The sequence below is a fragment of the Austrofundulus limnaeus genome, unplaced genomic scaffold (genome assembly GCF_001266775.1).
Source record: "Austrofundulus limnaeus strain Quisiro unplaced genomic scaffold, Austrofundulus_limnaeus-1.0 Scaffold63, whole genome shotgun sequence".
Classification (NCBI taxonomy): domain Eukaryota; kingdom Metazoa; phylum Chordata; class Actinopteri; order Cyprinodontiformes; family Rivulidae; genus Austrofundulus; species Austrofundulus limnaeus.
Genome location: NW_013952465.1, coordinates 345,793 through 359,664, shown reverse-complemented (window position 1 = coordinate 359,664; position 13,872 = coordinate 345,793). Strand labels below are relative to the sequence as shown.

Below are 13,872 nucleotides of genomic sequence, written 5' to 3'. Positions count from 1 at the left end.
ACCCAGGAGCCAGGCAGAAAGAGAAATCACACACACGACAGGCCCTGGAGCAGTGTGGTTATCCTGACTGGGCTTTCCTGAAAGCAGACAGAAAACAGAGACAAGATTCCATGCAACCTTCAGGTGAAAATGAAGACCCCAAACCCAGACCCAAACCAGTGGTAAACTCTCAGACTGAAGAAGTCTCTTGGAGGAGAGATGAAACGTTTCACTAGAGAAGAACCCGTCCAGAAGACCTATACAATTTTTTTCTTTTTGATTTTTACCTGGATTACTGAGATGCATCAGGACAGCGTTCTTGGTCATTAAAAGACAGTTTTTGTGGCCAAAATTGTAATTAAAGAGTTCATTATATACTGTGAATCAGTAAGTCAGTAGTAGGTTTGAGTGGTAATACAGGTAAACAGTATACCATTTAAAAAAATCTAGCAATAACATAAAGTCAAATTAAGTAAAATTTGCTGCAAATTTAATCTTGGCTGTGTTAGCTCTGTTTGTTTACAAGAAGTATTCGTGTAAACTCTTTGCTGTGATTTCTGCAGCGTAGTGGTTTTATTTTCTCTTTAGTGATGCTCAGTGTTTGAGATGGAGGCTACGGAGACAATAGTGTAATATAAAGCATAACTACACCTCGATGCATTCGTCAGTCTGTTACCAGCGTGTGACCTGATCATTTCACTGCCTTATAGTGTCTTCAATGAGAGAGCTCTTATTAGTTATGTAAGCCAAATCTACCGAACCATCTATCAAACGTCTGAAAATGTAACATTGATCAACTTGTTACTATTTCATTCAGGCTCCATGCAACAGGCCAGGCAAAACAGGCAATAGTTTAATCTCCAGGTTGATGTGGGGCCCCCAAATGATGACCAGTTATGACCGGTTATGCCTTAAATGCAACGACCAACTGTCTACTAGTGACCTGAGCATCGCTTTAAATTCTATAGTTGTCAATACAGGAAAGTGCAACAACAATGTTATCGGAATCCCCCTGAATCAAGCCCTCTCCCACTAATTAAACATACATGAGGATCACCATGAGCCCAGAGCAACACTGGGACAGAGAAAACAGACTGATGGGGTTAACTATGTTTTCCAGCGAGTTGTGCCTATAATAGCACCTCCTGTTACCTGTTTTTGGACGTTTCATAAAACTCTAAAGTGTTTGCAGAGGACTACGACTCATTTTTTGCATGCTGAGGGGCATTACAATAGATTTTAGCTTCACTGCTCAATGCTGATGAGGACAATTTTTAGCGCACACTGTGCAAGTGCCTACCAGCCTAATAATACATTAGAGCAACCCTGGATATACACCTATTGCATGTCTGTGGAGTTGTACCTAAAACATTCTTTCCAGTTCGATCGGATTATTAACCTCACCTTTAATGCCTCTGCAGGGTATCGAGTCATGTTGTCTACTGTTCATTAATTGCACAGTTTCAATCAATTTGTTGTAGTGCTTTTTTTATTCATGTATGCAAAATCTTAAGGTTATGCAAGTCTGAAAATCCAAATAGTTATCAGAACTTGCTGGGGTTCACACCTGTAGAGCAAGTTTTTTTCCCCATAGCTATCAGAATCAAGCAGGTCTGATAAAGACAGAGTGCCCTCCGCAGTCAGCAGCAGCAACAATCAGAGCAGAACCAGAAAGAAGTGAGGRAAAAAGGAGGTGTGGAAGGATGCACTGAGGGAGAGGGATGCAGGTCAAGCCCTGCTGACACTCACTGATTCTTCAGAGGACCTTGTGAGGAACGCGTTGTGGATGCATGGAGAGAGAGAATGTGTGTGTTTATGTGTGTGTGTGTGTGTGTGTTTGAGGGATTAACAGCAATATCATTTAGCTGTAATTACTTGTGCAATGGAACAACAACAAATCCCACTAGACCTTCATACAGCAACATGTTTTTTTTCTCCTGTCGTCCTTCCTTGTGCTAATTATGTTTAGCCTGTTCGCTCTCTCTCTCCCTCTCTCTGTGCATGTTTGTTTTTCTGTGTGTTTCCTCTGTTTGTATTCAGAAGCCGTTTATTAGAGCTTCGCTGTGTCCGCTCTCCTGTGTGCCCATATGTWTCGGCATGTGTTTGGAACTTCATTAAACAGCATTTTCGCCACTTCCAGGGATGCAAATTGCTTGCTGCTGTTTTGTTAGAATGCAGAGACGGTGCCGAGGGACTGCTTGCACGCCTTTGCATGAGGAGGCAGCTTCTTTTAGAGTGAAGTCTTTAAAAAAAGGTAGTTATAAAGCAGCTTTTGTCATCTTTATTGCTCCCCGTGGGTCGGTTTGTTGTATTACAACCACGACTAAATCAGTTCTGAGTGGGAAGTCATGCAGGCATGCAGAAAGTATGACTCCAAACAAATGAGCGAAGCGGCAATCAGTTGTGGCTTCAGGTGGATAGATAATGGGCTAAATGGCGAGAGGACCGGCTGATGGATGGGTGGAGAAGATTAAAGAGCTCGAAGACTGAGATAAGACAGAAAGGATGAGACAGAGAGAAGAGACGTGTGGAAGCTGATTTATAAACAGAGGAAATACAGGGAGACTGTAATATATTGGAGAAAAAATGAAATTAAAAAACAGAAAGCTTTGGTGTTTTGTTGTCTTACTCTGCCAGAAGGGAGGTTGCAGTTTTCCAACGCTGTCTCCACTCGCTTCCTGTCTGCAGAGAACACCCTGAAGATACTATAAAGATTAAAAAAAACATACGTCCTATGAGTGAAAACAGGAGATGTTGACAGAGAAGTTTTCCTCTCTGATCATGGGCGCGTCAAACTTGCGAATTCACCACAACTTTGAGCTGACACTTATTCAGCATCTCCTGCGAGGACCTTCTGTTTTCCTCCGAGGACAATCTTTTTCTATTGAAGGGAYGGAAAGGAAAAACTCGGCACGAACACAAACTCCAGCAAAATCCTACAAGCTGAAAGACGAAAGTAGGACACACGTTGAAAATGAAGACGCAGCGTGAAGACTGCAGAGGAAGATGTAGAAGAATACGAGGGAAGCACAGCCATCCGACAGCATTTAAATAAACTCAAGAATTCCATTTTTTTAGGTTTTGTTCAAATGTTAACATTCATTTTTACTAGAACTATAAGAGTTAAAGGCCAAGCTTTGCTTAAAGCTTATCAAAAGCTATCTTTAATGCCAGATTTTAGATTAAATCATCTTATGATGATAAATGAAAGAGTTGCAGCGAGTTTGTTAAACCTACGAGCGCAAGATCTGTGTTCGTGCTTGGAGCATGTGATGGTGCTCAGCTGCTGCCACACCAGAAATAAGCTGTGTCTTTAACATCATTAATCATTAAATCAATGCATTGATGTGGATCGATGTATTCTTACATCCCTATTGTGCAATATGTAGAATTCAGAGTATGTGTTGTGAATTATACTCAGCTACTACCACAGTAAGTTTTAATAAAGCATTTACAAAAACACAGAGTTATGCACATTTTTGTTTGGGCTAATGCTGATTGGCTTTGGCAGCCACATTGAATGCTAACTTGACAGAACTACAAATCCACACACATCCACACCTACTATGTCTCTCTATCCTTATGGGGACTTTCCACTGACTTCCATTCATTTTTTGGAACTTTTATAGCCTAACCCTGACCACAAACCCTGAGGCTAACCTCATCTGACCCTAAAACTAACCTGAACTCAATTCACACCTTGGTCCTAAACCCAACCCCCAACCCACCAATGGCATTTAAACCAAATGGGGACTCAACTTAAGTCCCCAAATGCACCAGTTGTCCCCAAAAGTAGGCGTTTTGTCCTAAAATTGCCCCTGAATGTCACCAGAAGCCCCCCCCCACACACACACACACACACACAGACCTTTGATGGCGTCTGACAAAAAGACTTAATACATGTTTGGCAGGAAAGTAGAATAATAAAAAAACAAACATCCACACAAAATCAGCACGTTCATGAAATAATAATGATTGTAAATCTTTGTGAGGCTGAAGTACAAACATAAGCAGACAAAACCTCATTCACAATGTTGATGTTGTTCCGTCAGTGCTATTATTAGCGTTATCATTCATGTCAGCTTGTAACAACAAATCTTGTCATCGGCTGCAGATCCAAAACAAACAATTAATRTGCGGGTGTGCTGTTTCTCTGTAAGACATGCGTGAAAACGATGCTAAAAATCTGATTTCATCAGCGTCCCGGTTCATTTAGCACACGTCAGCGTTCTCTGACAGATTAAAATATTGTGCCATCTGTGTGGAGGAACTCCTGTCTTCTGTTTTATTCTTCTGCTTACAGGCAATAAATGTGATTTGTTACTGTGAACTCTGGTTTGTTACAGCCACTGTGTGATTGTTTAGGTCTGTTTTCATTTGATAGTTGGTCTTAATTATTTGCTGAGGCGCGCCTGTGTGGATCTATGAGTAAAGACTGTACGCTTCGTGGGAGAGCACTGTCAAGCTGACATTAGTCAAGCAGACATGTCCTCCCAGCAAGGAGGTTAATTCCCTAAACGGCGAGGAGCACGTCTCTGCCTCTGTGTTTTGACACCCACCGCTTCCCCGTGTGGCTCTGAGGGAGGTTATCACAGGAGTTCACTGTTGCTGCCTGAAATCTCAACTTGAGTAATGGAGATGGAGCGAGTTGGATTTTCCAAGGAGCTGACGGCGAAGAGAAATGAAAGCAATATTGGCCAAAGTGAAAGACACAAAAGAAAAATCTTGCACACGAGGCAAACTTTGAACTGAGGCTCACTCAGCAAATGCATGTACACCAACTTGTGCAACGCGTGTGCACATGTAGAGACTGGGTGCGTGTTGAAATGTCCAGAGTGAAAGGGAAAAGGCAGAGTGAGGTGCAGTTTGTGTTGATCAAAAGAGTGGAAAGGTATCAGGGGAGAGACGAGTGAGCGAGTCCGACAGACTTACTTCTTGACAGGAATTCGTCCCTCAGGATTGAGCTGCAGCTTCAGCCGAGTGTATCTGGACAGAGAATATGTTTTAAACATGATGTAGCAGTTAAGCACAGTATTCCTGCTCAGATGTATTCTCTTTGAACGTGTGCTTTGTAAGCATTGATTGTGTTTACGTGAAYGGGRAAAAAAAAACATACGGCTGTKTGCACATTTCCCAGCGTCCGCACAAGTGGAGCTCTYTGCATAACATGAATGTCGGTCTATGTTTATATGCCAGGTTATACTTATAGTTAATCCCTGGAAGTCTCAAGCATTGGCAGGGCAGAACCGTGCAGCAACAGCAACAACGCGGGTGGAGCAACCTGCGCTATAAATAGCTCCGCTGCAACAGGAACTATCGTTACAGGCTGGGCTTTAAGTGGCTGCTGGCTAATAATTAGTATCCATCACAGTGTCCACTACAGAGGGCAGGTTGCCTTCTACAGGCAAAGTCACTCATGCTTTTGGTTGCAAAAAGGCTACAGAATGTTTTCTATTATTTGTTTTTGTCTTGAGACTCTTTCAATAAAGTGTGTACAGTTGACCTCAGAATGAACTTGTCAAAACAACTAAAAGATGATTCAAGGGACTTATTTATCATGTTTCTTCCTGATTACCAATGTTTAACTTGTCAGTGTGGTTCGCCCAAATAGAGTGCCTTTATTTCTATCACGCTGATCTCAAAAGAACATCTTGTATCGAACAACCATTAGAAAACACCTTCACGTTGCTGCTAACATGGCCATTCTCACCCGGCGCCCCCCCCTCTCGAAAAAACATAGCCACTGCCTCAAGAGCTAGACACAGTTGGCCACACGCGGAGAAACATAATCGTCATTTCAGAGAATATAGCCTCAACAAGCTGCAGAAGTGGTGGGAAGGAGTATTGGCTTATTTGTAAGGAAGCGGTGCACAACAGCTGCCGCTGTGAGCAGCCGACGTGACTGCGGGAACCTGCTCACTTCCATTTTATCCAACTCTCCTAGTGCTATGCGGTCGATGGCCACTTTTATTGTCTCATAAGTCAATTAGACTCCTCAGGGGTGCGAGTTAATGGCTTCTATTCGCTGATAAACATCAGACAGCTGGGAGATGTCGCCATGCGCAGCCGCAGGTATTCTCTAAAAGCAATATCTCACATTCATATTTAAGCTCACTGCATGAGCATCATTTAGTCTCTCGCCACGCAGATAAATCAGACGTGGGCCAGTGTGTGTGTGCGTCTCAGTGAGACGATGATGATGTGATAAACTGTTCGACACAATTAAGCCACAAAACAAGAGGTGACGTGAGGATAACTGATTGCGAAACAGTCTTCCTGGCAAGGTGGAGGGGTAATTTATGTAACCTGCAGGAGACGTGCACCTCAGTAACTGCAGTGGATGCTTGCTGGGATGTATGCACTTAAAACGACTACTTTTGTCAAGAAGAATTGTTAGCTTTCAGATGTTTTTTTTTTTTCCGTGAATTAGGTTTTTCTGTGTGTGAGGGTAACATACGCTTTCTCCAGGCAGGCCTCTCGGGACATGTTCTGTGCCAGGAGGTTAGATGCCAGCTTGAACAGTTCTTCTGCCCATTCCTGTCAGAAATAAACCAACAACTAAAACTCACATATCGGATTTTGATCCTTATAAAATATTGTTACTGGTGGCTCTCAGTTTTCACCTTCGCAATCTCCTCCTGAAAGGCCATGAAGTTCAGGTAGGCAATGTTGACCATGTCCGTGCCGCTCACCACCGTCACCAGCCTGTTCTCCAGCTTCCCCACCAGCGTGCTGACGTCAAGCAGCTCGCGCAGCTTCGCGTCCTGAAGGGAGAAACACAAACACAAAGTGCAGCACAGGTTTAAAGGCACAGTGTGTAGGATTTGTTGTTTTCAGTGACATCTACTGGTTGAGTGGCTGAATCATCCTCCCTGGYCCCCCCCCCCCCCCCCMCTTCCAAACGCAAAGGAGTTGCTACGGTGTCTCTCAAGCGTCAAAAACCTTTGATAATTCCAACCGCGATGTCTACCAGCAGCTTCAGGGCTAGTGATGTTTCAAGTGGTAWGATTATGAGCTTTAATAAGTAAAATTATCCCAGCTACAATGACAGACAACAAATATTACATTTATAATATTACAACTAAAACCGTTTTTGACGTCGCTACCGCAGTTTGTCCTTCATGAGCCTTCGTAGACAAGATGGCGGTGCAAGATGGCGGCTGCCTGTACTGGCGACCCACGACCATGGAGATATAAACAGCTTTTTATAAGGTAAAAATAATAAAACAAGGTCTTTGTCTGCAATGATTAGACATGTTTTTTATTATTGTCATTAGTGATTATCTCAATTTCGGCTAAAAGAATTGAGAAGATCCTACACACTGTGCCTTTAAGCCTTTAGATGCATTGTCATGCTTGTAGTCTTCAAACATGCAATAATAAACACTGTAGGGAGAAAAAAGAAAATCACCCAAGACTGCATCCAAAACCCAGTAAACACAACTTCGGAGGCGAATCAAATGACGCAAAACAGGCCATGAAAAAAGACAACGAATGTTTCTTTTCTTGAAGGAAGTGAGAAGCAGATCTGCACTGTCTCATAAGATTTTTAGTTCTGGAACTGAAAACATTGAGAACACTGAGCTGAAACAAAAACTATTAGCAGTCCAGGGTATTTGACAGCTAATTTGTCTGATAAATGAAAGATGTACTCTGTGACACGGACAATATGATGAGTGAAGTGATAGACTGGGGTCTTGGTAAAGTCCAGAGAGACTTAAAAGGCTCCAAAGCTATAATAGAAGCAAACAGATATTTCCAGACTACTTATCAAACTGTTAGTGTTTAACCATTTTTCAAAGAATAGTTAAGCATGGGCTGGTATTATATTCTGAGRGTACAGTAACCTTGAGTCAAAACGTTGTAGTTTTATGGTACTAAAACTAAACAAAGCAAAAACAAAATCTCATGGTTTATTTGCTTTTGTTTAAAAACCAATATGCAACTAATTCAACAGTTGCTTAAGTAAAATGACATTATGTTATAACAATGTTTATAATCTGAAAAAATCAGGTTGTATTATAATATTGCTAATATTTATAGCTATCTCAATTTTGATACACAGATTCATCCAATGGGAATGAAAGAACACACCCAAATGAGTTGACCGTTATTTAAAGTGCTATTTAAAGTCAATCAGATAATCATTTTTTAAAACTCATTAACATGTAATTTACTAATTATTTATCCATTACATGGAATTTACTTAGGTATAAAAGTTAGCTAGTCTATTAGGCAGTTAGTGAGCCTGATGTGTTATTAGCTAATTAGCTAATTAGAAACACTCAAATTAGTCTTTTAATTGGCCACTTGAGGAACCTGATGTGCTAATGTTACCTTGTTAAGTAGCTGGTTAGCATGCAAGGTTAATGTTAGATGTTATTTAGCTGGTTAGCAAGCTCGACACCAGGGTGTTGACTAKCTAATTATCTGGTTAGCCTTTCTGACGTGTTTACGTTAGCTGTTAGCAAGTGTGACAGGTAGTTTCTAATAAACATGCTAACTCAGAGTGTTGCAATTGGTTTAAAACAGCATTACTTTTAGAYAAGCCCCACAACTATTGGTGTTTTTCACTACTAAAAAACAATTTCAAACAGCCAACCTACTTTACTCAACTCACTTGCAGCTGATTGGCAGCTCACAGCAACAGCGGAAATAGCTGGGGGGCACCACTCTGGGGTACATATTTACCTGAGAAAACCTCAAACTCTGACATCTCGCCATCTTCATTTTCTACTGTTTGTAGTCAAGTTGCAGAGGCAACAGGTTCAGAAAAGAAACTCAGACATCCCTTTCACTCTCCAGGTTAGGCTTGAAAACGATATCTCTCTTTAAAGCAATGCTACGACTAAAGCTACGMGTTCAGGAGAACAGACTGTCTCCGCTTTTAGTGAAGTAATTTGCAGATTGAATTGTCCTCCCACATTCATCCTCCAACAGATTCAGCACATTGTTTTAAAGAAATTTCTTCTCTGTTGTAACAAAACAGTTGGGTGCTGGCAAAACTCCAGTTCACACAAAAAGAGATCCTCTAAAGTGTTTTCATTCTGTTGAGGTATCTATCAGGGGAAAACTAAACCAAACTCATTTTAGCAAAAACACGTTTAGGAGCTCAAATCTCTGGTGAAAATTCCAAATACAAACTAGAATGCCTCTTGGGTGCAAGCGAATCAAATCACAAAGCTCTCTCTCCCTCCTTTGTGGCTAAGCATGCAAGCAGCATACAAAACGGTTGCTCTGGCTTAATTAACACAACAAAAAGCTCTGTAAAGGATTTTTGTTGGGAAAGAAAATGAGCTCTCATTTAACCAGTCAAAAAAAGAGCATTGTGTCCTGTGCCATGCAGAAATGTCCTCTGCACGTCCCTCACGCCCTCTAATCAAATTGTGCAGCTTAGTGTCCCCCATTTATGTCACTCTGGACCTTTTTTAGGTAGATTGTTGTTTTCTGAGGACAGCCCTTAAATCCGCCCGCATTTCTGCTTTTACACGGCTTAGTGTGAATCTTAATTTAAACACCGCTCGTGGCTAAAGCAGGACATATTTGGTGTGCATCATTCAAGGGTTTAATTTCTCCTGGGCTTGACTACTAATAAATAAGCCTGCATTCTGAGCTGAATAGAAATCCACTCATSTCCACTTGTGTATGCTGAGAGCCACCAGCTGGATGTCAAAGTGTAAAAGCCACTTGCTGTTTGCTTAAAGATATCAAAGCCCTAATTGAGAAGTACCTTGGTTGAATGACAAAGATGAAAGGCTTCTGGGAACAGATAAGATGACAGCAAGATGCAYATCTCATTTACTAAAACATCTACATCTGAATGTCAATATAACTTGATACTGTTTAGATTCTGGCTCCAACATGCAAGGCTGGATGAACAAGTCTTCCCTTGTCGACAACTTTATGTGTATGTATGTTATATAGATCCCACCTGACCGATTTAAATGTGTGAAAAAGAAGGGTTTAAAAGCAGGATATGTTCACTTTAACTGAGTGTGCAAGGTTATAACAATTTTGGATTTTTCATTATAGTTTAGTTTAATTTAGTTTTAACATCTTATCTTTTAATTCAGTTAGTTTTAATTAGTTTTTAGCATGGATTTGCTTGTTTTTATTACTTATCATTGCTTTTTTAATGGCTAGTTTTAGTTTAGTTTAGTTTCTATTAGTTCTAGTACTATTTTTTTTTGTAGTTTGAATAAACATATTTGCCGATGCATCCTCCAGCTTCAAGTGTTCCTGTGAGTTAACTAACCAGCAGATATTTAATCATCAGTCAACACAGTTCGTTATAGCAACAACTTCCTAAGATAATCCTGTTACTCAGTTTTGCCAACAAAGGACTTGGGCAATAGTTGTCTAGATCCTGGTGCTACCTGGCTGGGCTGTGGCTTGTTTTTCATGGGAGCTAATGAGAGAAGCTAGCTTGTCAAGATACTCAATTTGTCCGTATTCCACCTATTCTATTATCCGTTTCCACTACAAGACGCTTTTAATTTTCTCACAGTCATATTCAAAGAAAACTTTTATTGTCATCATTTTGCAGGCGAGCGCTGAGCAGCAGCARCAGACTGTAAACAGGTGACATTACGGACCATAATTTGCCGTAAGCTGCCCACAGTGAAACTGCTCATTTTGAAGAAAAAATGAGTTTTTTAATTAGTCCACGTCTCAAAATAAATTGACAAATACTAAAACTAAGGATATTCTTTTATTTCAGTTTTAATTAGTTTTGTAAAAAGATTATACAGTTTTAGTTAGTTATGTTTTTTTCATTTTATTACAGTTTTTATTTCATTTAACTAAAATGTTTTTTCAATTTCAGTTTTCGTTATTTAGTTAGTTTTAGTTAACTATAATAACCCTGGTGTGCAGCTTATCTCCTTGTGTGTAGTCAGTGCCGAGCTGCCTTACGGCATCTTGAGAAACAAGATGATGTTATGCAGGTGAGCCCTACTGAACAAGGGYGTAACGAGCGGGGGCCACAGACGAAAAGAAGACGAAAAGACACCTTGACTTGAAAGAAACAGGGGAACAGAGAAGGGGCTTAGCCATGTGAGCGAAATCTAATTTGTACTGGTGCATTCTGGGAGGCGTTAGAGGCATGCCTGAGGTCCCAGTCACCACAAGACTGGAGATTTAGAGCCAACCAGGCGGAGTGGAGAGGGTGGGATCGGATTTGTGTTGAAGATGTGTGGTTGAGGGGAAGTGGATGATTTGTGTTTCGGGGAAAAAAAAGACATTTCCTTGTGAGGGCTTTATTTGGAAACAAAATGGCCGGTTGAACGTCGACTACTTCCAGACTGCACGAGTGTGACTATATGCCACGTATCTGTGTATTCTGACAGCAGCGTTATGTTTCGTGAGGGACTCGCGGAGCTGTAGTGTGTCAGTGTGGGGACTCTGCTCAGACACTTCAGGTGAAGCTGCTGCCTGAGGAAACACAGACCTTTTCCTGCCTGCATTAGTTTGTCACCCCCCCCCCCCCACACACACACACACACACACCTCCTCCTCCACACACCTGTCGCCAGGCGTGTGCTCGAACTGTGACATGCTCTGTTGGGCACAAAGGGAGAGGTTCCGATTGGCGAAGGGAAGCCAGAAACACCTCGGGTCATCAGTGCTACAACACGGGACTAGTGAACTCACACACGCAGATACACACACATGCCAGCTCTGCCACAGTGCTGCTCGTCCACACACTTTCAAAAGCACAAAACATAACCCATAGAAGGTAACTGGATGATGTTTGTGCTGCTAAATATACACAGAGGGACATCGGATCAAAGGAAATGTCAACATGAATGATTGATTGACCTCACTACCTACACATATGCCAACTCAATGAGAGTAAAGGGAGGCAGAGATCTGAAGAGTCAGATTTCATTTCACCTCTGTTTTACTTTCAGTATTTATTTATATTTAAAAAAAACATCTGAAATTACCAAAAGATGCTTTATATATTCATCCTACAGGAAACCCATTTACTATGAACTCACGAGTGTGATGCCGAGAGAAATCTCCTTCATCATGACGCCAAACGTTTGACCTAAATGTAAAGCAGATTCGCTACATCTCTTCCTTCACAAATGTACCAATTTTTGAAATACGTTTGTGTGAAAACATCAAAGAGAAAATATGGATATGCTTTTGTGGATCCAGCTAGGCTGTGCACTTTGCAGAGATTTAAAAATAAAAAAATGCAATAATTTGACAAAGTGATGCTTTTAAAAAAACTACTCTAAATACATTTTTTTAGTGAAAATGTTTTTGTGACAAATTCAATTTATTGTCATTCTACACTGGGAAAGAAATTTTGACACTTGGGTTCATCAGCATACAGAGTCTGAATGCAGAATTTACTGTTCTAAAAGTTTAAAATWAAATTGAATTGAAATCATTAAATACAACATCCAATCATGGAAGTACTTCAAAGGAAAAAAAGTCTRTATATCTTTAAATCTAAGGTTGATTTCAGTATTTAAAATAATGAATGTTTCTGAACAATCAGGCTACAATTAGGGATATAACAGGATATAAGAGTCAGAAATCTTCTAGAGAAATCTTACAATGTAACCACTGTCACTTTTCTCTCATTCTGTCAAGGGTCCAGAAGATTTTCAACCCAGGAGTAGACAGACACAAGGGAGTTGGAAAAAAACTTGTTCTTTTTCTGTGGTGGCCAAATAAAATATAACTTTTGTTTTGACACAAAAAAAGAAAAATAAAATACAAAATAAAAAAGCTGATGTGGCAGTAAAAACCTTACATGAATWGAGGATAAAAATTACAAGCAGGCACAAGGAGAACCAGACATGGTATGGAAGCACAACAATGCCAGACCAATGTGTGAGGTGGGCTGAGGAACTAAAAGAACTGGCCTGGAGCTGAGGAGTGGAGTGGCTCTGCAGCTGTGGCTGTTAAAACAGGGAACAGGTGTAGATAGATTCATCAGACTAGCTATGTTTACATGCACAAAATTTTTTGATCGGATTGAAATGTGTTCAGATTAAAAAATCCGAATGTACTGTTTACATGGACACAGTCCGATGATGAAAAGTATTTACATGCACCGGACTTTTATTCAGAAAAAAAGTGCGGACATGCATAGTGTTGTAAACTTTCAGCTCTACTTCCATGTTACAAACGTAAACAAAGCTCCTCTGTGCGCTCAGGACGGACCCGTGTCAGCTTTTAATAATGGTAGAGACGTCGTTACTCGTCTCCTCGGTTGAGCTGCAGACCGCAGATGAAGCAGTACGTGCTTTTTATTATTATTGTTTTTTTGCGAAGCAACGTCTGCTGTTTGCCTCCTTTTCATCTGTTAAGAGAGCGAGGAGGAAAAGTTCTGTGTGGTGTGCAGCGCAGCTGGAGCACTGCTGTCCCACCTCCTCTAACCGGGTGAATGAAAGTCAGCAGACATGCGCACAGGTCAGTTTTCTATAATCAGAATAAGATGATCCGATTAAGTGTTTATATGAACGTCATTCCGATTATCAATCGGCATAAACCACCCTTTTCGTTCGGATTAGAAATTCATTCGGAYTGAGCTCAATCGAATCAGAATAATCGGAACGGGCTGTTTACGTGATGCATTTTTATTCCGAACGGCCGTTTAATCCGATTACTTTTGTCCATGTAAACGTAGCTGCTGACAGGAAAGGGACTGACAGAGATAGAGGGTTTAGACAATGAAACTGAAACACCTGGTTTTCAGACAGATTCCTCTTGCGTCCACAGTTAATCCTGTTGGATGTGCTTGGTCCTTCTTGGTGGTATGCTGACATTACCCTGGATACTGTGGCTCTTGATCCATCACAAAGACTTGCTGTCTTGGTCACAGATGCACCAGCAAGATGTGCACCAACAATTTGTCCTCTTTTGAGCTCT

General features: G+C 41.0%; 1 protein-coding gene across 1 annotated transcript in view; it reads right to left on the bottom strand.

Annotated features, from left to right (window-relative positions):
- Nucleotides 1–13,872, bottom strand: part of plcb1l (phospholipase C beta 1-like) — a gene marked incomplete in the record, with an annotated part of 181,791 nt that overhangs the window by 82,843 nt on the left and 85,076 nt on the right. The window contains 4 exon segments of the mRNA XM_014009893.1: nucleotides 2,609–2,684; nucleotides 4,912–4,965; nucleotides 6,437–6,516; nucleotides 6,603–6,743. Of these exon segments, the coding sequence (XP_013865347.1) occupies nucleotides 2,609–2,684; nucleotides 4,912–4,965; nucleotides 6,437–6,516; nucleotides 6,603–6,743 (351 nt within the window).